Source organism: Myxocyprinus asiaticus, chromosome 26, assembly GCF_019703515.2.
Source record: "Myxocyprinus asiaticus isolate MX2 ecotype Aquarium Trade chromosome 26, UBuf_Myxa_2, whole genome shotgun sequence".
Taxonomy (NCBI): Eukaryota; Metazoa; Chordata; class Actinopteri; order Cypriniformes; family Catostomidae; genus Myxocyprinus; species Myxocyprinus asiaticus.
This window is the reverse complement of record NC_059369.1, coordinates 10,150,001-10,174,411: the sequence shown is the minus strand read 5'-3', so window position 1 is coordinate 10,174,411 and position 24,411 is coordinate 10,150,001. Positions and strand designations below refer to the sequence as shown.

The window sequence follows — 24,411 nt, the reverse complement described above, 5'->3', positions numbered from 1 at the left end:
TGGTCAGTTTATCAGTTTAGACTGGTTGGTTAATTACTATCGTGTAATATTCATAAGCTGCATGTCATCACTGCAGATGTCTTGATTGTGGCTGCAGGTGACACATTCAGCAGCAGTTCAGGCAGCACTCCCATGGGCAGCATGGACTCCCTGTCCTCACACTCCTCAGAACAGAACAGCTCCTCCAAGACCTGCTCCTCTCCACAGCCCAAAGACAAGCCCCCCTTCCCCGGCCTGCGGCAGAGCCCTTCCTCCCTGTCCTCCAGCGAGCCGCAGTGCCCCACGTGCACCAGCAGTCCAGAGTCCAGCTCCAGAGAGGACACAGGCTGTGTGGATGGAGACTGGGTGGACAGCTGTAGTGTGAGCTCAGTCACGGCCGCTGCCAGATTTTCAGCAGCACCTACCAAAGCTCCTCACACAGGAACAAGACTCAGATCGACACAGATGAACTGCTCAAGTGCCCCGTCACTCAGATCCTTACCTATCTTAGAAGGTAGGAAACAAATATATCTGCTGTCTAGCACAACATATTCAGGAGATGACTGTTTTTTGGCATCAATATTTAATGCAGTGGATTGCTGTAGAGTATACTGATGTAGACCAGCACAGTAATTTTGTGCTGTCCTGTTTTGAGGTCGAAAGAGCTGTGTGGGGTCTGTACAGAGTCTGGTGTGTTTGGAGCAAAAAGATGTCGCTAGGTCCACTGACTACCACGATCTGCCATCTAAAACAGTCCTACGTCGAAAGCTTGACAACAACAACTCCAGTAATGGCTATCAGAGACCAGGATCAGTGTAAGTGAAACTGTACATCAGTATTTAACTCACTGCAGGTATATGACCTGATGCTAAACCTTACATTCTATCTCTGCCTTGATGTTTATTTCTAGCACTCATTTTTGGATGAGAAGAAAGTTTTGTACTGAGGTTTGTGTCTTGGCTTACAGCGTTTTTATTCTGTGAGTGATTTGATTTATCACACGCTTGAATTGTAGACATGGTATTAGGTGTTTTATTAATTATCTCATAAAGCTGGATGTTTATGAGTCATTGACAAATAAGGATGTTCAAAATACTGAAATAAATATTTTAAAATCCAGTTTAAACACAAGTTTAATTTGAAACGTACGCATTTTGGTTTCATACTGTATTTTTATTATTATTATGATTATTCTTTTTTTTAAAGAAGTTTTGATTTAATAAAAAAAAAAAGTCAAGTTGTAACCATCAAGTAAAAAGAAATAACTTATTTTCTTTACACCTTAATCATTATTTTCAAACACAAGTTTTCAGACATATTGTTCAAATTAAAAGTACAAAGTACATATTTGTGAATTAAAAAGTTTTGGGGGTCCATACAATGTAAGTCAATGGGGTCAAAAACTTTCAAACTCCAAAAATCACTCTCTGTCTGAGAGCGTTCAGGCAGAAAACGTCGGTCCCACTGAAATTATTTCAGAGGCTTCTGGGGCATATGGCATCCTCAGCGGTGGTCACGCTGCTCGGTTTGATGCATATGAGAGTGCTTCAGCACTGGCTTCAGACTCGTGTCCCGACATGGCACTGGGCCACGGCGCACACCGAGTACTCGTCACGCCGGTCTACCGCAGTCTGTTCAGCCCTTGGACCGACCTGACGTTTCTACAGGCAGGGGTTCCCCTAGAGCAGGTCTCCAGGCGCATCGTGGTTATGATGGATGCCTCCAAGCGTGGCTGGGGCGGCGTGTACAATGCCCATGCAGTCGCCGGTCCTTGGACTGGCCCACGACTGTGTTGGCACATCAACTGCCTCGAGTTGCTAGCAGTATTGCTCGCCCTGCGGAGGCTTTTGCCGTTGATCCAGGGCAAGCACGTGTTGGTCCGGACGGACAACATGGCAACGGTAGCGTACATAAACCGCCAAGAAGCTGTGCGTTCTCGTCGCATGTCGCAACTCGCCTGCCGTCTCCTCCTCTGGAGTCAACAACGACTCAAGTTGTTGCGAGCCACTCACATCCCGGGCAACCTCAACAGCACAGCGGACGTTCTGTCGTGGCAGGTCACACTTGGGGGAGAGTGGAGATTCCACCCTCAGGTGGTCCAGCTGATCTGGAGTCGATTCGGTCAAGCGTAGGTGGACCTGTTCAACTTAAGTGGACAGGGAAGTTCCGGGACATACTCGATAAGACCATGTGACGTATTTCCACTCAAATCCCCCCCCCCGGGCAGTGTGTGGTCTCTGCGGTATCTTCCCCTTGGGAGTGACACCCCCCCCGACGCGGACACTTATGGCCCCCAGTCGGTAAAGGATTTCCACTCTTTTTGGGGAGAAAAATAGGAGAAGAGGCCACGGCTGGGCTAGCCTGTCCCCATTTTTTGGGCAGTCGACTTATCCCTGAAGTACAGGGGACCGTTCGACGCTCGTAGGAGGTTACGTGACGCCTGGTGCGCTGGCTACGAGGCACACAGCGGTCTGCCCGTCTCGCACTGCCAGTCCACGTAACACAGTTCAGTCGTTGTGGCGTTTTGTATAGGGACCCCTAGTGTCACTGCATCAACACAACATCGAGTGAGTGACAGATAGGGAACGTCCTGGTTACTTTCGTAACCTCCGTTCCCTGATGGAGGGAACTAGACATTGTGTCCCTCTTGCCACAACACTGAACTACCCGCTGAAATGGCCGGGACCTTGTCTCGGCTCCTCAGCACAAAACCTGAATGAGTGGTTGCGAGCCAGCTCCTTTTATGTCCGTATGTCTGGGGGAGTGGCATGCAAATTCCACTCGCCAATTCCAATTGGCCTTTTTTCAAAGATCAGAGGTGCTCGGGGCTCCCAAAGGTGACCCCTAGTGTCACTACATCGACACAACATCTCGTTCCCTCCATCAGGGAACGGAGGTTACGAAAGTAACCAGGACGGTTTTTCACCTAATAAATATTACATTTGTTGACATTTATTCTTTAGTTTAGATAGTTCTAAACATGTAATAATTCATATTTTATGATGGATTTTCATAGTTTAAGATTGAAAGTCTGGGTCTGGGACAAGGGTAAAACAAAAATATCTATAGGTCTACAAAAAAGCATTTGAAAAGTAGCAAAAACAAATAATGAAGACCTGGTAAAAAATGTCAAGCTAGTCTAATTCTTTTGACTTCAAATCATGGACTTTTTTGCAGTAATTTAAGGCATGCTTGTATCTTTCAGGGTGGCATCCAGAGCGTTGCTTTTTGAAAACCCATCTTCTTTAAAAGCCAATCCCATAGGAAGGTAAAGTACTGCATGCAAATTATATGTGATTGCATACATGTCTATAACAAAACAAAAGCAAAAAAATATGTTGGCATGGCAAATTGGATTTGAATTTGGACAAATTTAGGTTCGTTTTTTTTTATTATTATTCCTAACCTGAGACTAACATTTTGAAACTCCTAGATCTTTTAAATTGCATCCACCAAATGTAGCACAGACCTTAAGCCTGATTGTCTTTGCTAACTGATCAGAATAACCATTTTGCATAGCTGACAATGAACACAATCCCAATAATCCCATAGATCTATCTATCAAACTTCAGGCATTTAAATGATGTTTCATGCCAACATTAAAAGTTTTTTCTTAAGGATGTAGACTTTATGAAAACACAGCCTGAATGTCATAATTTCTGATTTCCATCCACAGAGAAGCTAAAGCCATATATTCCTGTGAAGCAGAACACAGCAATGAGCTGAGTTTCCCCCAGGGGGCTCACTTCTCCAACGGTGAGTCAGCATCCATCCAATGATGAAGAGCCGAAGTTCAGTTCTGGAGTTGTACTGACTTTTGAAAGAACTATAATTGCCATAAACATAAGTAACAATATATATCACAATATACACATTTTAATGGAAGAGAAAGATTCAAAAACTACTGTTAAAATAACTAAATATTTACATTCTTTTGGTTTATCATTTCAACTTGTGTTTAGATCTTCCTATAACGTTGAGTGAATTACCAGTTTATTGATGCACTTTTGTGCATGCCAAGGCATCAATATTGTTAGAAAGTAATGCATTCCAGTCTGTGTTCTGTGGAACAACCATCTGCTGTTATTCTCCGTACATGTCAGGCTTGGGATTTTATAGCCTGTTGAATTTTCCACAAGGAACAAACTTGGCTGGGCACAAGGGCATTCAAACAGGTCACAGTAACCTCATGAAGGCAGCCTCTTCCCCTCTGTAAAGCTCTGCAAACACTTACCACAACATAAACCTCCTCTTACCGAAACAGCTCTGTCACAGTGTTGACATTTTAGAGTTTCACTTATAAAACAAAACTATTTAAAAACTCTTATTTTTCTATCTCATTTGCCTAATGCGGTACAGTCTAAACAGATGCTTGGATAGTTCAGTAGTATGTTGAGTTGAGTCATTACCGAGTGAGTCATTTGTGAGGTCCTTTTGAAAGCTTTATGGGGTAATTTATCGGAACACAGTGACCCAGCTTGTTCCGTCATTAATGAAAAAAACCTGAATATGTGGTTTAGTGGTACGCCCCTTATCCTGAGGTTCCTATTGTTTTTTGAAGATAATTATAATTAAGGTATGGCCAAATAAATCCAAACAAATCAATGTTTACTAGGTTTACTCACCTTTACTAAAAGGTTTACTAAAAAATATATACTGTATGTAGCATTTTTGCATCACACTACTTATGTAAATTCAACTTATTGATTATTATTCAAATTAACTAATTTTATGTCAGCATAACTAGAAAACCGTTGTTAGAAATACACAATTATATCAGTTCATTCAACTTTATTTACTTAATAATGTATGTCACATGAAGAAGATTTAACAACTAATAGCACGTAATTAACATTTATACTATTGTTTCTACTTAAAGGTGCTATATGTAATATTTTTACTGTACTAAATCATAAAATGACCATAATATGTCATTAGAGAGTTAGGAAACATGCTAAGTTGAAATACTGGCTTCTCCGATAACAATGCTACAGCCAGTATATTCTACTTTGAAGTTTCCATTCCGGCTAGAATTTATGTAAGGTGTAGTAAAACAAGGATAAATACTGGAGATGCCTTTGGAAGATGGAGACAGCTTAAAGCCCAGAAATCCTTTAAAATGGATGCTGAGTTGGCTAATTTGCGTGTCCTCATTCTGGCAACCCGCATGAGCTTTGAGTCTGGGGCGGGGCAGACAACTCTCCAATATTTTGAATTTGGACTGCAGTACCCATTTCAAACGCTTGTTGTCAATCTTACGTATAGTACCTTTATTTTAATAGGCTCAAAAGAAAATAATGACTGATGGTCAGTCATTAAACTTGATTCCCCAAAGACGTGCAGATAAAGCTGGATTTTAGCAACGCACATTCACATGCGCAAGGAGAAATTAAATGTATTGAACAGAATCCAACTTTACCAAATGGAACACTAATCACCCTAATGGTGACTTTACATGAAATACCTAATTACAGTAATACAACATCAGTAATACTAAAATGAGCTAATTAATTATTAAAACAACTAATTAAATGCCCCAATAAGTTAAACAAACTTATTACCCACAACATCAGTTCTCGTTTGAGTAGTTGTTCTTAAAATCACAATTTTATGGATTTTTAAGCCAAAGAAGTTCAAGGAACTTGTTAATCAATTATTCATTTACTTTATGTATCACTCTTATTTCACCTTATAATTGATATTTTGTGTTGTACAAATTAATTTAAAGCTAAAAATGTTATATTTATGTTATATAAATATACATGTTTCTGAGTAGAAGTGATTTATTTTCATACGTCATGTTTGTTGAGCCATCATTTTTTCATTGTACAATACTGTGTGCTTAACGTCTTTCATGAGGGAAAATTCATGTAATTCATGAAATCGAATTAAAAACGGCAGAAAAATATCAAATTATAAAATTGATTATAAGTATTAAGAAAATCATTTTTACGTTTATTGCAAATCATTCAGATAAATACAAATATATAAGTAGTTTGAGAGTGTATTCACATTGTGTCATGGGAGTGTGCAGTCGCTGTAGAGCTCTTTTGCTGTGGTTTGTTTTCCGTGACTCTGATTGGTGGATCTCTCTTCAGGATTGTGGGTAGTGTAGTTTTTCCACCAGGAATTACACTGTTAAGTACAATATTTACTTCTGATGGCTTCTTCAGAAGTATATGCCATTGATTAACAACCTCATTGCTCACGGTAGGTCTGTCTTTAAAGGTCTATAAGTAATCGATAAAAATTAATTAGTCTTGGGAGTAAATGAGTGAGATTTTTACTTCCATTGCCAGACTGTTACTCTCTATTGCGCTGGGTAATCTTGCCCACATTGAAATCTCACTGGTTCCAATCCCAACATTGCATAACTGTATATTAATGTGCTGTAAGTGATTTTTGCTGTTCTGGTATTTTCACAAACTGAGCCATTGAATTAGCCACGCCCCCTCTATCCAAAACCCACACATCAAAGATACCGTTAGGACCCGACACCCAGAAGAAGACCATCATCCAACCGTTGTCAAACACAACAGTAGCAAAATAGCACCCTCAACTGACAACTGTTATGAACAACATGGCTTAAAAATGGCATTAAGCCTCAATAATTCGCTGCAACTAAAATACTGTGAGAACGCACAAAATTATCGACAGGCAGAATGCGTCAGCGTCCTGGGCCCACGGACACATTTTTGTTTGCTGTTTACTGAACCTAGAGCTGTCACAGAGACCGATGAGATATCTCACAACACTTATTTCATTAATATCTTTCAGGGAGTAGGACCATTTTTTGCATACCTTTCCATGAAAAAAATCACTTACAGGACCTTTAAGTGTCAAATATTTTCTGATTGGCTGTGATTGTGTCGTGTCGCACAGAAAAGCAGTAAGAACAGACAAATTGCTTGATGCCTAAAACTAAATAAAATTTAGTTTTTACATTTTCATTTACATTTTTACTAAAAAATGTGAGCGATACTTGCCCGTGCAAAAGTCGACACCACAATGCTAGGTTGTTAGACTGTTGCCAGAGCATTTCTATGTGGTTACTAAAGTATATGATGTTTTTAATGTGTTGTTATGTGGTTGAAAGTGTCACGACTGTTTGCTAGGGCTTTGCTAGTGTTTTCTGAGTGTTTGCTAGGTGGCAAAAGAGCCAATCCCCAAGTCTCTTTGATATTCTGGTAGGCTACCTAAATATGGTTAGAGTCCTTCAGTGTAAGTCTATTGGATTTTTAACCCATTCTATCGTCCACAAGTTGAAAAGTGAAAGTCCAATTGCTTCAAAACAAAAGCACACAGTAACAGCACACCTCTCCTCAACAAGCAGCACAATTTGAGGTATCAGTCATGTCAGCACAAGCGGGGTGGAACGAGTTACGTTAAGTGTAACACTTAGAGTTTGGGGTTCGTTTAAATCCCTAAACTTAATTATGAGCAATAGTAATAGAGATGCTTGCTAATAAAATGTCTCCACAGCTCGAAAACATCTAAATTCTTGCTTGTGTTTGTTGTGTGTAGTGTATCCCTCGGTGGAACCAGGCTGGCTCCAGGCAACATTTGAGGGAAAAACAGGACTCATTCCTGAAAATTATGTGGTCTTCCTCTGACAACGTCCCACCAGAGGAGGCCAAGCATTTCATGGTATCCATGGAAGTGTCAATTTTCGATAGAGAGATCCAAGTATACTGTATATCAAGCTTTGAAGGATATGTGGACTTTATGCATAGATCATATGCTGTTAAAAATGTTTGAGATCATGTATGGTACATAAACAATATTACACAAGGATGTATGTAAATATCGGAATGTCTGAATCCAAGCTGTAATTCTAGACAAATGGGTTTCAAAACTTTCACTGGAGGCTGACATATATTTCAAATTGACATGATGGAGAGCTGCTGACAGGAGCCAATCTGAAAATCTAGTGATATGTAACTTTAAAAACACTGAGATCAGCAGGTGCTAAAATGCACTTAATGTTGTTTTTAAGTCTATTGTCTGGCAACTTCGAAACTCGTGCAGAAATCTTCAACTCGGATTTCACTGAGATGCAGGTGGGTGACATCACGCAAGCATGTTAGCACCCAAGAAGATATACAGATAAGGTTTAATGATAAACATTCACTTATAATAAATAAAATTAATCAGCGAGTTCAAATTCCTAGATTATATTTTAATAAATACTTTTTAGCAAATGTTTTTAGAGACGGGTGTTCAAAACACAGTAAATTACACTTTCTTTTGATAATCATACTAGTGTAGAATATATGCTAGATTTGCAGCATTGTTTATCAATTTGTTTGCTAGGAGACATCTCTGTTGACAGTTTATTCATGTGCATTAGCATGCATGTTGAGTCACTTACAAAAATGTCAGGTTTGAATTTTTTTTAATTTTAACTGTCATTAATCTCTGGTATAGTTCACCCAAAAATTAAAATTCTCTCATCATTTACCCTCAAGCTATCCCAGATGTGTATGACTTTCACAAATTAAACTTTTTAGAAGAAAATTTCAGATCTGCAAGTCCATACAATGCAAGTGAATGGTGACCAGAACTTTGAAGCTCCAAAATGCACATAAAGGCAGCATTAACGTAATCCATGAGACTCCAGTGGTTACATTCATACCTTCTCAGGCGATATGATAGGTGTGGGTGAGAAACAGATCAATATTTCATACTCGTAAGTCCTTTTTTACTATAAATCTCCACTTTCATGTTCACATTTTTCTTGTGTTTTTGGTGATTCGCATTCTTCATGGATATCACCACCTACTGGGTAGGGAGGATAATTTATAGTAAAAAAATGACTTTTTATCTGTTTCTCACCTACCACTATAATATCGCTTCTGAAGACATGGATTTTACTACTTGAGTCCTATGGATTATTTTTATGCTGCATTAATGTGCTTTTTTGAGCTTCAAAGTTTTGGTTACGATTCATTTGCATTGAATGGATCAACAGATCTGAAATATTCTTCTAAAAATCTTCATTTGTGTTCTGCAGAAGAAAAAAAGTCACAAATCTGGGATGGGTGAGTAAATGACGAGAGAATTTTCATTTTGGGATGAACTATTCCATTAATGCAAGCATTCAAGGCCCATTCCTCTCACTAAACCAATCACTATTCATAATTGAAATGTGTCTGTGAAATATTTTCAAAATGTTCATGCCAAGTTGCATGTTTATTCTGCGTAAATAGGCAATTATTAAGAGAAACAAGGGCAGCGCTTTTTGAAAGTTTGGAAATTACTCTCCTAGAGTACCTATGGTCTTAATATTGCAGCTAGGCCATTACAGAATGTCAAGTAACATTCAGTCTGATCAGATTTTAAAGAAACAAGTCCAACTTTGCTGCACATGATATTCTGATCTCAGTATTCGCTCTCAATAACACCAGTTTAGTGTCTATGACTGGTCAATTCATTTAGCAACATGGAATGTCCCAACTGTCCTCATGTCCAATGCAAACACTCCCTCCTCTCACGACAAGTCTTTACAAATAAATCAACATGTTACTTGAATGGATGGAGTTGGACTACTAAGTGTGTGTGTGTGTGTGTGTGTGTGTGTGTGTGTGTGTGGGCAGGTTTAAGTGGTTTACGAGGACTTTTTTTTTAGGTTACAAACTGGTAATTACAAGGGTATTATGCTATAAACGTGGTTTGAGGACATTTCTAGTGTCCCCATAATTCAAATTGCTTAAAAAACATACTAAACGATGTTTTATTGAAAATGTAAAAATGCAGAAAGTTTTTTGTTAGGGTTAGGGTTAGGGTTAGGGGACAGAATCTATAGTCCGTACAGTATAAAAATCATTATGTCTATGGAGAGTCCTCATAAGGATAGCTGCACCAACATGTGTGTATGTGTGTGTGTGTGTGGGGGGGGGGGGGGGGGGTTGTAATTATTATGAAAGTAAATGACACAATAGAAGATAGAAGTTTATAAATGGACGATTAATTCTTTTTTAAATATATATTTTTTATTCTGTCAATAAATCTGTTTTAAAATGTAGCTCAATTCTTGTCCTCCATTAAAACAAAAATGCAACAGATAAATCATCAGAACAAAATCTTAGACATCTATCACAGAGTTCTGGGGAGAAAAACAACATCGGCAGTCTTTGGAAAGAAGGCGATGGCCAAGATTCCAGTATTCTTTCCCTATTAAATCCATGTGAATGTTATGTGACCTTGACTGCTGGTGTTGGACTGATAATCCCTTCAGCTAAACTGTCAAGGTCACAGAGGAAATTTTATGAGTTCCAAAAAAAAAGTAAAATAAATAAATAATAAAAAACACTTACCATCTGAAAAAACACAATTTATATTCTGCTTAAAAAAAAAAAAAAAAAAAAAAAAAATTTAAAGTTTTAAGAGTTAGAATAATCTTACTGTCTGTACTTTGTACTGCTGTACCATTGAGTTTATTAAACAATCTGTTTCAAACTTTGACTTGTATGTAATCAATGCTTTTTATTAATTATTTCATTTGACATATAAGATGTGTTACTGTGTAAATGTAAGTACAATCAAATGTGACTCTGACATTGGAAGAGATATGAGAAGGGTAGTAAGATCTGACCATGAAATCACATAATCTCTTCTATTGACATTTATCGTGCATCACAGAGCCAGACAGATAATAGTTCCTCATTTTCACACTCAAAACATCAAATATAATTTACAGTCAAATAGTTATTTAAAATCGGCAACCTTAGTGGATAATTGAGTGACAGAAAAGCAAGTATTAAAGGATTCATAAAAATACAAATAAAAAAGCTAAAAAAAATAAAGTTTCACGCACAAAAAATAAAATAACATCAACGCTTTATGTCCATTTGTTTTTGTGCACAGTTTAAAATTTTATATTTATCTAAAATAAACATTCATTTATCACACAAATATTCAAAAAATATTTTTCATGTAACATTGTCAAGTTTTTTAAACCATAAAGCCATAGCAGGTGTATAATAATATAACAAATATTCTTTCTTTATCATCTGGTTATTATATCTAAAAGAAAAGTGTCTGATTTGGATTTTCAAACTAAAATTTTAGCTGGTAATATTTGAACATTGTAAATTGGAAAATTGTATATAGAAAGATGTTTACATAACTAGATCAAAGATTCTCAACTTTGAAAGCCATTGGGGCCACATTTTATATACATATTATATAATATAAGAGAGATTAGGGCTAGTTTTCACATTTTTTACTCCAGTTTCTTTTGGAAAGCCATTTTCTGTTTAGAAACAAACCTTTAAGTCTTGGCTACAAAAAAAATAAATAAAGTAAAAGCTATTGACATTTTGACCGTTATTACCCAGGAAAAACAATACAGTTCATTTAAAAAACATTGACCTAAAGGAGGGGGGAATTGTCACAAATTGACACTGATTTGAGTCAAATGTCATGTTGAAATATTAAATACTATATAAATTTAATATCATCCACAACATATGTATGTCTAGTGTATTATAGGTTATTAAATTACTTTTCAGATCAATTGTTCACTTGTTTACCCAACAACTTTAATACAAATATTAATATTATATTATAATATTAATAATGCGATAATAAAATGTTCTATAATAATATTAATAATATATTAATATATTTTAATGTGGATGCCATATTTCACCAAAATTGTCCTAATTTTAATTGCTCAAATTACTTCAACAACTAGCCGCAGTCTCCCCTAAATGTAATAATATTTAATATAGAGTGTACTTTCCCATTGTCAGTTACAATGATATTGCATTTGATGCCACTTTTTTTACGCTAATTATAAATGAATAACAAGGCATTTCAGTTGCCACATAATAAAAGCTGACAAGCCAGATGCGGCTCGCAGGCCATCTGTTTAGTAAGGTCAAATTATAACAATAAAATACACCAGAAAAGAGCTCCTTACACGTAAATAACATATCATGACTTCACTTGTGGTGAAATAAGAGTGGTTTGACCATGCCAGCCAGAACTTTCGGAAGCTGTGACACAATGACCTCTGACATCATCTCTGGAAACTCCACCTTCATGGCGTCCGCCTGGATGTATGTGCTCAGGCAGTAGAGGTTGACCTTCTTCACAATCTACACAATGATAAAAATGAGTCAAGTCACAGTTTAAGCTCTCCTGTCATGTTTTGTGCTATCTGATATACAACAAGTGACATGGAAAACCCACCTCATTAGTGTCATATTTTGATAATGATACATTTGTGAGATAAACTTTTAATGTACTTTGACTTGAATTTAATGACATTTTTTATTAATATGCATTCAAAAATAACAGATTACTCTTGCAGCATGCATCACTTAATCTTAGCATTAGTACTGTCTGCAGTACAATACATTACTTTTTATACAGTTTCACTGATCTGCATGTAAACAATTAAAGGTGAAGTATGCCATTCCTGCGCCACTAGCAGCAACAAATGAAATTGCAAAATTAACATTTGTTTCCAAACAAGTTTCCCCAACACTCCTACTGCCCTTACTGCTCCGCCCCCATCGCCAAGGTTTCAGCCCAACAGGTACTCCAACCCTAAACTCACACGACTGTTTGAGCCCAAAAAATATATATTTCTCAATTAATTACCCATTACAATATGGAATTGTAAAATTGCAAAGAAAAGTACAAATTAATAAATAATTAAATAAATGTGTGTGTGGGGGGGATTATGTATAAATAAATGAGGAAATAATACATGTGGAATTAAATAAGTAATTGTGGAAAAAATAAATGTGGAAATAAATAAGGAAATAATAGTACAAATACTAAATTATGTCACATTTGCTAATTATTTATTTAATTCTATGTGCCTTTTTTTTTCACATTTATTTGCAAATTAATTTATTTAGTTTTAATATTGGCAGACTTGGTCCTCCATAATAGTTGTTTCTGCACATTAAATGGGGATAGGACAAGTATAACATTGTGACAAATGACACACTTCACCTTTAATGAAAATATAAATAAAAATAAGAAAGTAAAACTTTTCTGAGCTGAATATATTTAGACAAAATAGAAAAGCAAACCCTTTCAGGTTACAGCCATTCTGTTTAATAGCGCACAGCAGTTGCCAAGACAGGGAACACGGCACACTCAGTTTGAACCTGTGATGCCACTAACAAAAACAAGCCATGCTCACATTGCTACTGTGAAACCACACGCTACTGGAGGGGGTGATAACAGCACTTGTACAAAGCCTCAGCTTAGTGATGTGGATCATTCACAGGACACGGTGCCATTTTTGCTCTATTTGCGTCTCCATGACTTACTACTGGTATAATTAACAGAATGCTGTTACTGTTACTTAGTCACATTGTTTGATACATTTAATTCTGCTTTGTGTGTAAAGTTTTCTTTTATGAAAACATTTTATTTTTATTTATTTAGTTTTTCATAGGAATGTCAGGCAATTTGTCTGTCCCATTCATTGCATTATATTGTAATGGAATATATACAGTAAATATATATATACAGTATATATATATACAGTGGTGTGAAAAAGTGTTTGCCGCCTTCCTGATTTCTTATTTTTTTGCATGTTTGTCACACTTAAACGTTTCAGATCATCAAACAAGTTTAAATATTAGTCAAAGATAACACAAGTAAACACAAAATGCAGTTTTTAAATGAAGGTTGTTATTATTAAGGGGAAACAAAATCCAAACCTACATGGCTCTGTGTGAAAAAGTGTTTGCCCCACCTGTTAAAACATAACTTAACTGTGGTTTATCACACCTGAGTTCAATTTCTCTAGCCACACCCAGGCCTGATTACTGCCACACCTGTTCTCAATCAAGAAATCACTTAAATAGGACCTGCCTGACAAAGTGAAGTAGACCAAAAGATCTTCAAAAGCTAGACATCATGCTGAGATCCAAAGAAATTCAGGAACAAATGAGAAAGAAAGTAATTGAGATCTATCAGTCTGGAAAAGGTTATAAAGCCATTTCTAAAGCTTTGGGACTCCAGAGAACCACAGTGAGAGCCATTATCCACAAATGGCGAAAACATGGAACAGTGGTGAACCTTCCCAGGAGTGGCCGGCTGACCAAAATTACCCCAAGAGCGCAGCGATGACTCATCCAAGAGGTCACAAAAGACCCCACAACAACATCCAAAGAACTGCAGGCCTCACTTGCCTCAGTTAAGGTCAGTGTTCATGACTCCACCATAAGAAAGAGACTGGGCAAAAATGGCCTGCATGGCAGAGTTCCAGGATGAAAACCACTGCTGAGCAAAAAGAACATTAAGGCTCGTCTCATTTTTGCCAGAAAACATCTTGATGATCCCCAAGACTTTTGGGAAAATACTCTGTGGACTGACGAGACAAAAGTTGAACTTTTTGGAAGGTGTGTGTCCCATTACATCTGGTTTAAAAGTAACACCGCATTTCAGAAAAAGAACATCATACCAACAGTAAAATATGGTGGTGGTAGTGTGATGGTCTGGGGCTGTTTTGCTGCTTCAGGACCTGGAAGACTTGCTGTGATAAATGGAACCATGAATTCTGCTGTCTACCAAAAAAATCCTGAAGGAGAATGTCCGGCCATCTGTTCGTGACCTCAAGCTGAAGCGAACTTGGGTTCTGCATCAGGACAATGATCCAAAACACACCAGCAAGTCCACCTCTGAATGGCTGAAGAAAAACAAAATGAAGACTTTGGAGTGGCCTAGTCAAAGTCCTGACCTGAATCCTATTGAGATGCTGTGGCATGACCTTAAAAAGGCAGTTCATGCTCGAAAACCCTCTAATGTGGCTGAATTACAACAATTCTGCAAAGATGAGTGGGCCAAAATTCCTCTACAGTGCTGTAAATGATTCATTGCAAGTTATCGCAAACGCTTGATTGCAGTTGTTGCTGCTAAGGGTGGCCCAACCAGTTATTAGGTTTAGGGGGCAATCACTTTTTCACACAGGGCCATGTAGGTTTGGATTTTGTTTTCCCTTAATAATAACAACCTTCATTTAAAAACTGCATTTTGTGTTTACTTGTGTTATCTTTGACTAATATTTAAACTTGTTTGATGATCTGAAACATTTAATGGTGACAAACATGCAAAAAAATAAGAAATCAGGAAGGGGGCAAACACTTTTTCACACCACTGTATATAAATATACATATATATATATATATATATATATATATATATATATATATATATATATATATATATATATATATATATATATATATATATATACCCACACAGTACTGTGCAAAAGTTTTAGGCACTTGTGAAAATAGTTTTCATTTATCAATTAATGTCATACAAAGTCCAGTAAACATGAAAAAAGCTAAATCAATATTCGGTGTGACCACCTTTGCCTTTAAAACAGCACCAATTCTCCTAGGTACACCTGGACACAGTTTTTCTTGGTTGTTGGCAGATAGGATGTTCCAAGCTTCTTGGAGAATTCACCACAGTTCTTCTATCTATTTAGTCTCAATTTCTTCTGTCTCTTCATGTAATCCCAGACTGACACGATGTTCAGTCGGGGGCTTTGTGGGGGCCATGACATCTGTTGCAGGGCTCCCTGTTCTTCTGTTCTAATATTTTTTATTTGCAAAAGTAATGTTTGAGAGTCTAACATTTATATTCCTATTGACACACTAAAGCTGAAGATATAAATAACCATCTTAAGACAAATATTTTTTGAAACATCTTATGTGCCTAAGACTTTTGCACAGTACTGTATGTATATATATATATATATATATATATATATATATATACAGTTGTGCTCAAAAGTTTGCATACCCTGGCAGAAATTGTGAAATTTTGCCATTGATTTTGAAAATATGACTGATCATGCAAAGATCTCTTTTATTTAAGGATAGTGATCATATGAAGCCATTTATTATCACATAGTTGTTTGGCTCCTTTTTAAATCATAATGGTAACAGTAATCACCCAAATGACCCTGATCAAAAGTTTACATACCATTGAATGTTTGGCCTTGTTACAGACACACAAGGTGACACACACAGGTTTAAATGGCAATTAAAGGTTAATTTCCCACACCTGTGGCTTTTTAAATTGCAATTAGTGTCTGTGTGTAAATAGTCAATGAGTTTATTAGCTCTCACGTGGATGCACTGAGCAGGCTAGATACGAAGCCATGGGGAGCAGAAAAGAACTGTCAAAAGATCTGCGTAACAAGGTAATGGAACTTTATAAAGATGGAAAAGGATTGTTCAGGATACAAAGAAAAACCCACAGGTAACCTCAGGAGAAATACAGGCTGCTCTGGAAAAAGACGGTGTGGTTGTTTCAAGGAGCACAATATGACGATACTTGAACAAAAATGAGCTGCATGGTCGAGTTGCCAGAAAGAAGCCAATGCCAGAAAAAGCCTGGTTACAATATGCCCGACAACACCTTGACACACCTCACAGCTTCTGGCACACTGAAATTTGGAGTGACGAGACCAAAATAGAGCTTTATGGTCACAACCCCCCCCCCCCCCCCCCACACACACACACACACACAAACATTTTTGTACCACTTGGGCCAAACAGAGGAATGTTTAGTCTCTATCAGTGTTTTATTATGGTTGAACATACGGTATATTATCCTTGTTAAGCCGAAAAGTTTAACTCAGTTATTTTTGTTACTCTTATATACAGTATATACTGTATATGGACAAACAGACATTATATCTGCATTAAAATATCTTTGTCTGTGTGCAGCAGAAGAAAGAGAGTCATACACATCTGGGATGGCATAAGGGTGAGTAAATGATGAGAGAATTTTCAGTTTTGGGTGAACTATGCTTTTAAAATAATTAATAGCCATTCTTGCACTGACCTTCAAACCCGAAACATCTGGAATGTAACTGGATTGTGACAGCATGTTTTGAAAGTGAAATGTGGGTTGTTAATATTTTTTTATTTATAATGTGTAATTTATTAGAAGGCACCCAAAACTGAGAATTTTTTCATTTGTTTTTCAAATTATAAGCATATAAATTCCAAACGTACTGTGATGGATTAGAAATAATAGTGCTTTAGGGTAAGGCTTAGATTGAGTTTGGAACTGTATACTACCGTACTGCTCATACTATTTCTGCCACAGACACATATGACAGAAGTAGTAAGAGTGGTATGGGTAGTATGCCATTCCAAACTCAGCATTTGAGTTAGTAATGGTAAATAACTTGGTAATTTGCTATGCTGTAACCACATAATTAGGATTGGGGTAATAGTTTCCAAATCTGTCATTGAAAACACCATATTTGTTTACCACTAATCTGCATAATGGTGGGGGGGGGGTGGTTGTGCATCCCCATATGGTGGCCCTCCCAAAGTCTTTAGCAGTTACAGCCTGGTACTTTGGGCCTTAGTTGGGAAATATATGTTTTTTTGTTTGTTTTTTAATGAAAATTAAGAAAAAATGGAACCTGAAATGTTCAGCCACAAATGGCAGTTTCCTCAGAATGACCCATGTATATTTAATTTAGTTTAGCTCCAAATTATTCACTCAGGCTGCATACCTCGTGCATGGCGTCCATGAGTTTGGTGAGGTGGTAGAATCTCTGGGAGCTGGCCACCACTCCTTTCTCCTTTATCTGGATGGCCTTAGTCAGCTCACAAATGTAGTTCTGTCTCATTTCATCAAACTGTGTCTGGCTCTTCAAGCCCTCCAGAGGTACTGTCACACACATAAACACATCCATGTGGAAAAATGACTTATACACTACCATCAGGGTTCATAGAGTCCCGCAGCAACCCAACCCCTTAAGCTACGTAACCTACCCCAACCCTTAGCCAGAGTTTCGCAGATTGCGGTCTAGACATAATGGCTAACATCACTTGCAACAGCTTTAATTACAGTATGTTGATTTCTAAACTTTGTAAAATATGTTTAAACTTGTAGTTAATTTATCTTACAGTGCCAACTAAAATGTCCTGGCATAGAAAAATAAATAAAAAACATCCACTGTCCATGTAGAGGAACTGTAGGCATTACCGCTGTTCTTTTCTTATATGGGAAGTGTTAGTTTGGAATGAGAAACTTATTTTGTTGGACTTAGTTCAGAATACAAACACCAATGTTTTCAAGGTCTTGCAGCCTTGCTGAAAACTTATCTCACTCTGTCTATCTTCTTCTGTGGACTGGCATGGTGCCAGTGAGTTAAAATCGTACAGATTGTTATTATTCCTTCCTAGAACATTGATCATAAGGTACCGGTCAGGGAGAGTTTTATGGTTCAGAGGTAGAACATAGAGGTTATTTTGTTACCAGTATTGAGGAGCATCAAAGCCTTCATGCACAGAAACTCCTCCTTGGTCACTTGCAGGTTGGCAAACTCCTGTGGAATGAACTGCATAGCCAAGCACAGGTCGTAGATCGGAGACCTCTTCAGCTGATCACTACAATTAAAAGAACACTATCAGGACACTGAAAAAGTGAATATTTAAATAGTTGTTGTGTGTGGTTTTTTTTTGTTTTTGTATGTAGCTCTTAAAATCGATAAACATTAAAGTCATTTTTTTTTTTTTTTTTTTTTTTTTTTTTTTTTTAGCAAAGTATAAGTGAAAGGAGGTTCATAACCTTCAGAAATGTTGTTTGTCCACATTGCTGCAAGTAATAGAGTTCCAGCCTATATTAAGACATCATTCAGATAATTTGACACTAAATATTGGTTTGGTTAACTTTTATTTCCCATACATTCATGAAAATGTATATATCTAATAGTGTGTTCCCTCCAAAGAAAATGGGATTTGTATATTATTTTACAAAATGTAAAGGGACAGCATTCGTACCCTTTTTGTGGAAAATGTGTCATGACTCAAGTACCTTTATATCAATATAGATTTCAGTGCAAGCTAATTAACCTCTTAGAGATTTTCACTTTGTTGTTTTCACTGTTACTCACTGACTTAGGATGAGGTCTGGCGCAAAGTACAGGTAATCAATGGTGACATTTTGAAAGGTCCTCCAACCCAGCGAGAACACCATTAAACTCATCCAGGAATACTGGATCAGAGTCATCTGGTCGTTGATGTGCAAACTGCGAAAACCTTTTAAACACAAATGTAGAAGAAAAATCTTAACCACTGACCACGTTTACATTCATACCATTTTTCTATTTAGGGATATATTCTGGTTAAGCAATTATTTGGAAAAATGCTCTACAGCTTTTGGAATATGCCTGTATATGATTCTCTAATGAAAATATGGAAGATGTTCTTGTAATTTATCATGCTGTATTGTTTTATTCTATGCAGTAATGTAATAAACCTACTAATTCTTATTTAAGTCCCTGACAACAGCACACAAGAGCACAATAATAAAAATTTTAAAAAAATGTTGGTCATGAGACTGTTACTGTGCTTTTGTTTCTTTTAATATGAAAAAATTCACTCCACTCCAAATATCTGTTTCCTTTATTGCTTAACCATTGACAGCTGCCTTCTCATGCAGCACAAATATTTACTTTTGTTTGTGTATTCACAAATAAAAAATTAAATAATATTCCATAACAAGGGATATTCCGAATAAGGTGTCAGCATGACAAGGAATTCCAATTAATACAGGCATATGCCAACTGTCTTATTCCGATTTCTATAAATGAGAATATTTGCTTAATCAGGTTATGGCAGTCGGGTTTTCTGCATGTACATGACACATTGTACATCAGAATATGACAACATTCTGGTTAATGTAAGAATACTCCTGTGTATGTAAATCTAGTCATTGACTATGTTTGCATGCACAACAACTTTCAAATATGTTTCATATTCTGGTTAAGCCCTGGCTATTGGCTTAATCTGGCTTTGGCAATCAGGTAATTTAAATGACACTTAGGCCACGTCCACACTAATCCATTTTTGTTTGAAAATACATTAATTTGGGGCCTGGGTAGCTCAGCGAGTAAAGACGCTGACTACCACACCTGGAGTTGCGAGTTCGACTCCAGCCAGGTCTCCTAAGCAACCAAATTGGCCCGGTTGCTAGGGAGGGTAGAGTCACATGGGGTAACCTCCTGATGGTTGCTATAATGTGGTTCTCACAATCTGTAGGGCGTGTGGTGAGTTGTGCATGGATGCCACGGAGAAAAGGGTGAAGCCTCCACACGCACTATGTTTCCACGGTAACATGCTCAACAAGCCACCTGATAAGATGCGCAGATTGGCGGTCTCAGACGCGGAGGCAACTGAGTTTCGTCCTCTGCCACCCAGATTGAGGTGAGTCACTATGCCACCATGAGGACATAGAGCGCATTGGGAATTGGGCATTCCAAATTGGGGAGAAATTGATTTTGACATTGATTTTGCTATGTTTACACCTCTCATCGACACTGGATTGGCATTTTCCTCCAAAATGGACACTTTCAGAAACACTCTCCTTAATCGCATACTTTGGCAAACAATGATGTTAGGAAACTGAAAACCACGTACCCAGTGACCAAAGGGGTTGTTTGGCATATGGGCAAATGTGAGCTCCATTTTCTGAGTGAAATGTGCATGCAGGGGTGTCAAAAGTGAGTTGTAAAGCGAGTTGTTTTCAGCTTTGGATGTAATACAGTGAGAGAATGGATATTTTATAAACTTTACTCCCCAAACAAAACCCCAAACCTAAACCTAACCATTAGTGGACTAAAAATGAGATGTTAGAGTGAAAAATTAACCCTCCAAATGATGCTTGTCACTGATTATGCAAACGTTATTATTTTCTGGTTTCAATACGGGGTGCGAACTTGGGTCTCCCATGCTACCGACACAACACACTTACGGTCACACCACAGTGTCGATAAAAACAATTTCTGATAGGAGATTGTCAGTGAGTCGGCATAATGTGGCCAAAACAACATGACTACTTCCTGTGTGGCCATTCACACATCATTCACACATTTGTATTTGTCATAAGAGAATCTCTAACTGTTCCAGTAATCTGTCAACTAATTTCTTCATCCAATCGGATAGAGAGAGCTCTTTCATTTCAGTGGCTGTCCAGATTTGACGATATTTCTTTCAGTAACGTAGATAATGGCTATTTTTGACTCCCACATCACAGACAAACTCAACTGGCATGGAGAAATTGCGTCAGCTTTTTCAGAACTTTGTGATTGGCTCAAGCTCTTTGACAAAAAAATTCTTATGTCAGAGCACCCTAACCTCGCACATGCTCAAACCGTTAATATGACAGCTTTATACACACGTCATCATTACAGAACATTTCTGTAAACTGTACAACTTCTTAAGCCACCAAATTGTCTGAGCTGATTTGTCTGCATTTCAACAATATAAGCATTATGTTTAATTTACACAAAATGCTGTATGTGTGAAATTGGCTACTCGTTCTGAGAAGATGCAGTCCTACAGGTAATTGCAGTGAAACCTTCATCTGGTTCCTCCATTACCTGGTTAATGGACGGTGAATGCTTGCTTGTCGTAGCTGCTAATGTCAGTAATATCAATTCTACAAGTGTTACCTGGAAGAGACTTGGACCATCTGACAATCCAGAGCAGCTGCCTCTCGCAGAGTCTGTTGAGACTGTTGAGGAGAAGGTGGGGAAGCTCTGGTTGCGAGCTGTCATAGCCAGAGAAGACCACCTGTGGCTCAATGCTTTCCAGAATATTGATAATCAGTGGAGAGAGCTGCAGCTCACAGATCACTGGTAGAGAGGGCAGGGAGGACAGAGTTTGACCCTCAGCCATCAGGGCTATCGGGCTCTGGAACATTAGCGATGGATTCAAACCCATGACCTTCAAACCACCAAACCGCTTCATCTTACGGCCTGTAACACAATAGCATACTTTAATAAGTGCAAACAAAAAAAAGCTATTCAGGAAATGATACTAAACATTGTCCATCTTGATTGCTCACTATCTAATGAACCTCAATATGCCACTGCAAGTTAGATATTTATAGTTATAATATATAGTATACGTATAAAATAATGTATATGCAACTGATCAGTCGCATACTAATAGTTGCTTGAATCATGGACGAGATTTATTTTCCTGGGAATACTTTTAAAGTGCTTTTATGTGCTTTTCGAAGCTTGACAGCCCCAGTCGACTTTCACTTTCATTGTATGCAAAAGAGAAGCTTGAACATCCTACTGAAGATCTCCTTTTGTGTTCAAAGAATGAAAGTCATACCGCTTTGGAGCGACATGTGTAACAATGACAGAATTTTCATTTTTGGCTGAAATACTCCTTTAAGATTTCCCTTTAGAAATTATTTAGCATCTTACAGTATTGTAAAACTGTCCATTAATGTCCATTAAGTCCAAGAAGCTCAGGAAAACTATATATACTATATCCCAATATGCAAAACAATCCAAGATACCTCCAAGCATCATCCCTGCTTGGTAGCACTTTCTAAGACGACAAGCAGGACAATTTTTCCTTCTGATTTTATCAACAATACAGTCGTTGCGTCCAGCACACAGGTAATTATGGTGACCTAAAGGAGAAAAAAAAAAAACTGTCAACAGTCCAACAAAAAACATTCACAACCTTTGAATGTCAGTGAGCAAACAATAATATATAAATACAAATGCACTTAAATGATTCCAGTCTCCATCTGAAATCATTGAAAGAACATCTCATTTTTAAAGGAACGACAATTTGGAGAGTAAAGCCATGGGAGGGGGGAAGGGAAAAAGGTAGGCAAGTGAATTGGTTCAAAGCAAGGCTGACAGGGCAGAGTGACATGGCCATGGTCAGACATAGTGGCTCTTACAAATCTGTCCTCAAAGATAAGGAGAATAACAAAAGAACACTGTGAACACTGGTCCAAATGATAATTACTCTCCTCTGGAACACTCTATACACCGTGACTCATTCACACTGAAATTTGATCTGAAACTTCAATGCAATAACACATTACGAAAAATACGAAAAACAAAATGATGGGAGCAGCAGAGTGTTGTGTTTGTACTCACCCTCCACAGCTCTCTTGAAAAACACCTTGCAGCTTCCACAGGTAAGAACACCATAGTGACATCCCGAAGCCTCATCTCCACATATAAAACACAGTCTTTGAGATGGAACCCTGAATGTAAGCAAGAAACAATGTTCTTTGGATGGGATAAGCAAGAATGGTAGACAAATTCTAAAACAGTAGGTGATTCTCATTAAAACCTGTCAAAAAATGTTCTGGTCATGTTTAATCCTAAATCAATACTGAAAAATTGCATTGTGACATTATCTTCAGGACATTTTCTTGACAGGTTTTGTGAGAATCACCCCAGTGATTCTCAGCAGGTGGGTTGTGACCCAAAAATCTCAGATCTGTTCTGACAGGGCTGCAGGGAAAAACGATAACTGTGAATAATAAAATGAAACTAACCATACAGGCATGTATAAAAACATAAATATGCTTTTCAACTTTGAAAAGGGAGGAGGAAACACTTCCCATACAGATATATTTTGTAATAGATGTTAACGGCCATGCTTCCAATACAAACTCTTCGGAATTTGGTGCAAATTCATCTGTCACTTGATGATGTGGCTAATTCTAATATAATTTTTTCTAATATTTTGCCCATTGGTTGTTCCAAGTGTTAGGCATTTTTATTTATTTATTTATTTTATGCATTTACAAAATTGTCAGTTTTCCTGTTTAGTCAATGTCATGTTTATAAAAGTGCATAATTTGGGCCTATGCTGTTAATGGTATGTGTAATAGAGTTCAATGTTTGATTTTAAGGACATTTTTACATATACTAGTATTATAAACAATTTTGGTACTGTGTTGGTACTATTTGATGTCTGCCTAAAGTGAAACCAGTGTCCTAAACAATGCTGCGGCCTCCCTAAAAAGTATTTGGGCCTGTTGGTTGTCAGGGTTGTTGGTGTAATGTTGGTTCTATAGTCAAGTCATGTTTACGTTTTGTTTCATAGTCAAGCCAAGTCATGTCAAGTCAAGTTTAGTTAAGTCAAGTTCATGTTTATGTTTTGTTCACATTTAAAGTTAGGGTTCTTGGTTATCACTTTTGTAAATAAACTGCACTTGGGATCATCGCACTTCACTGTCATCGTCTCTGCGTCTACCTTGTTGCCAGCCAACATTACATCGGTTCAAAATAATTGCAAAAATTGCTTTGGGAAAAGTTTGTTTTTATTATCTATTTTAATAGCGGCAGTGGTGGCTTAGCGGTTAAGGCTCTGGGTTCAAGCCCCAGCACTGCCAAGATGCCACTGTTGGGCCCTTGAGCAAGGCCCTTGACCCTATTTGCTCTAGGTGCACCATATCATGTCTGACCCCAGCTTAGCTGGGATATGTGAAAAAAAAAAAAAGAATTTCTCTGTATATGTGTGTTAAATTAAATTAATTGATTTCAAACATTGATTATATAAACATATTAATATAATTATATTTGTATATATTATTAAATATAAATGTTTATGAGTCACATTTAAAACATTGATTATATGAAAATAACAA

At 37.3% G+C, this 24,411-nt stretch overlaps 2 protein-coding genes across 9 annotated transcripts in view; one reads left to right on the top strand and one right to left on the bottom strand.

Annotated features, from left to right (window-relative positions):
- The window catches only part of LOC127416746 (rho GTPase-activating protein 42-like), a 176,959-nt gene extending 168,422 nt beyond the window's left edge, over nt 1-8,537 (top strand). For 5 of the 8 annotated variants that reach the window (XM_051656270.1, XM_051656272.1, XM_051656271.1 and 2 more), the window contains 5 exons: nt 98-493; nt 635-794; nt 3,185-3,247; nt 3,656-3,735; nt 7,504-8,537. In XM_051656270.1, coding sequence (XP_051512230.1) covers nt 98-493; nt 635-794; nt 3,185-3,247; nt 3,656-3,735; nt 7,504-7,592 — 788 coding nt within the window. In that variant the 3' untranslated portion in view covers nt 7,593-8,537. Of the gene's footprint in view, nt 1-76; nt 494-634; nt 795-3,184; nt 3,248-3,655; nt 3,736-7,503 lie in introns of all 8 variants that reach the window. The other 3 variants (XM_051656268.1, XM_051656267.1, XM_051656273.1) reach the window with 1 other exon arrangement.
- Nucleotides 8,538-11,651: 3,114 nt separating this feature from the next.
- Nucleotides 11,652-24,411, bottom strand: part of pgr (progesterone receptor) — a 13,863-nt gene continuing 1,103 nt past the window's right edge. The window contains exons 2-8 of the mRNA XM_051656317.1: nt 22,907-23,016; nt 22,309-22,425; nt 21,446-21,751; nt 18,887-19,031; nt 18,250-18,380; nt 17,501-17,658; nt 11,652-12,083 (exon numbers count right to left, since the gene is read on the bottom strand). Coding sequence (XP_051512277.1) covers nt 11,928-12,083; nt 17,501-17,658; nt 18,250-18,380; nt 18,887-19,031; nt 21,446-21,751; nt 22,309-22,425; nt 22,907-23,016 — 1,123 coding nt within the window. The 3' untranslated portion in view covers nt 11,652-11,927. The remainder of the gene's footprint in view (nt 12,084-17,500; nt 17,659-18,249; nt 18,381-18,886; nt 19,032-21,445; nt 21,752-22,308; nt 22,426-22,906; nt 23,017-24,411) is intronic.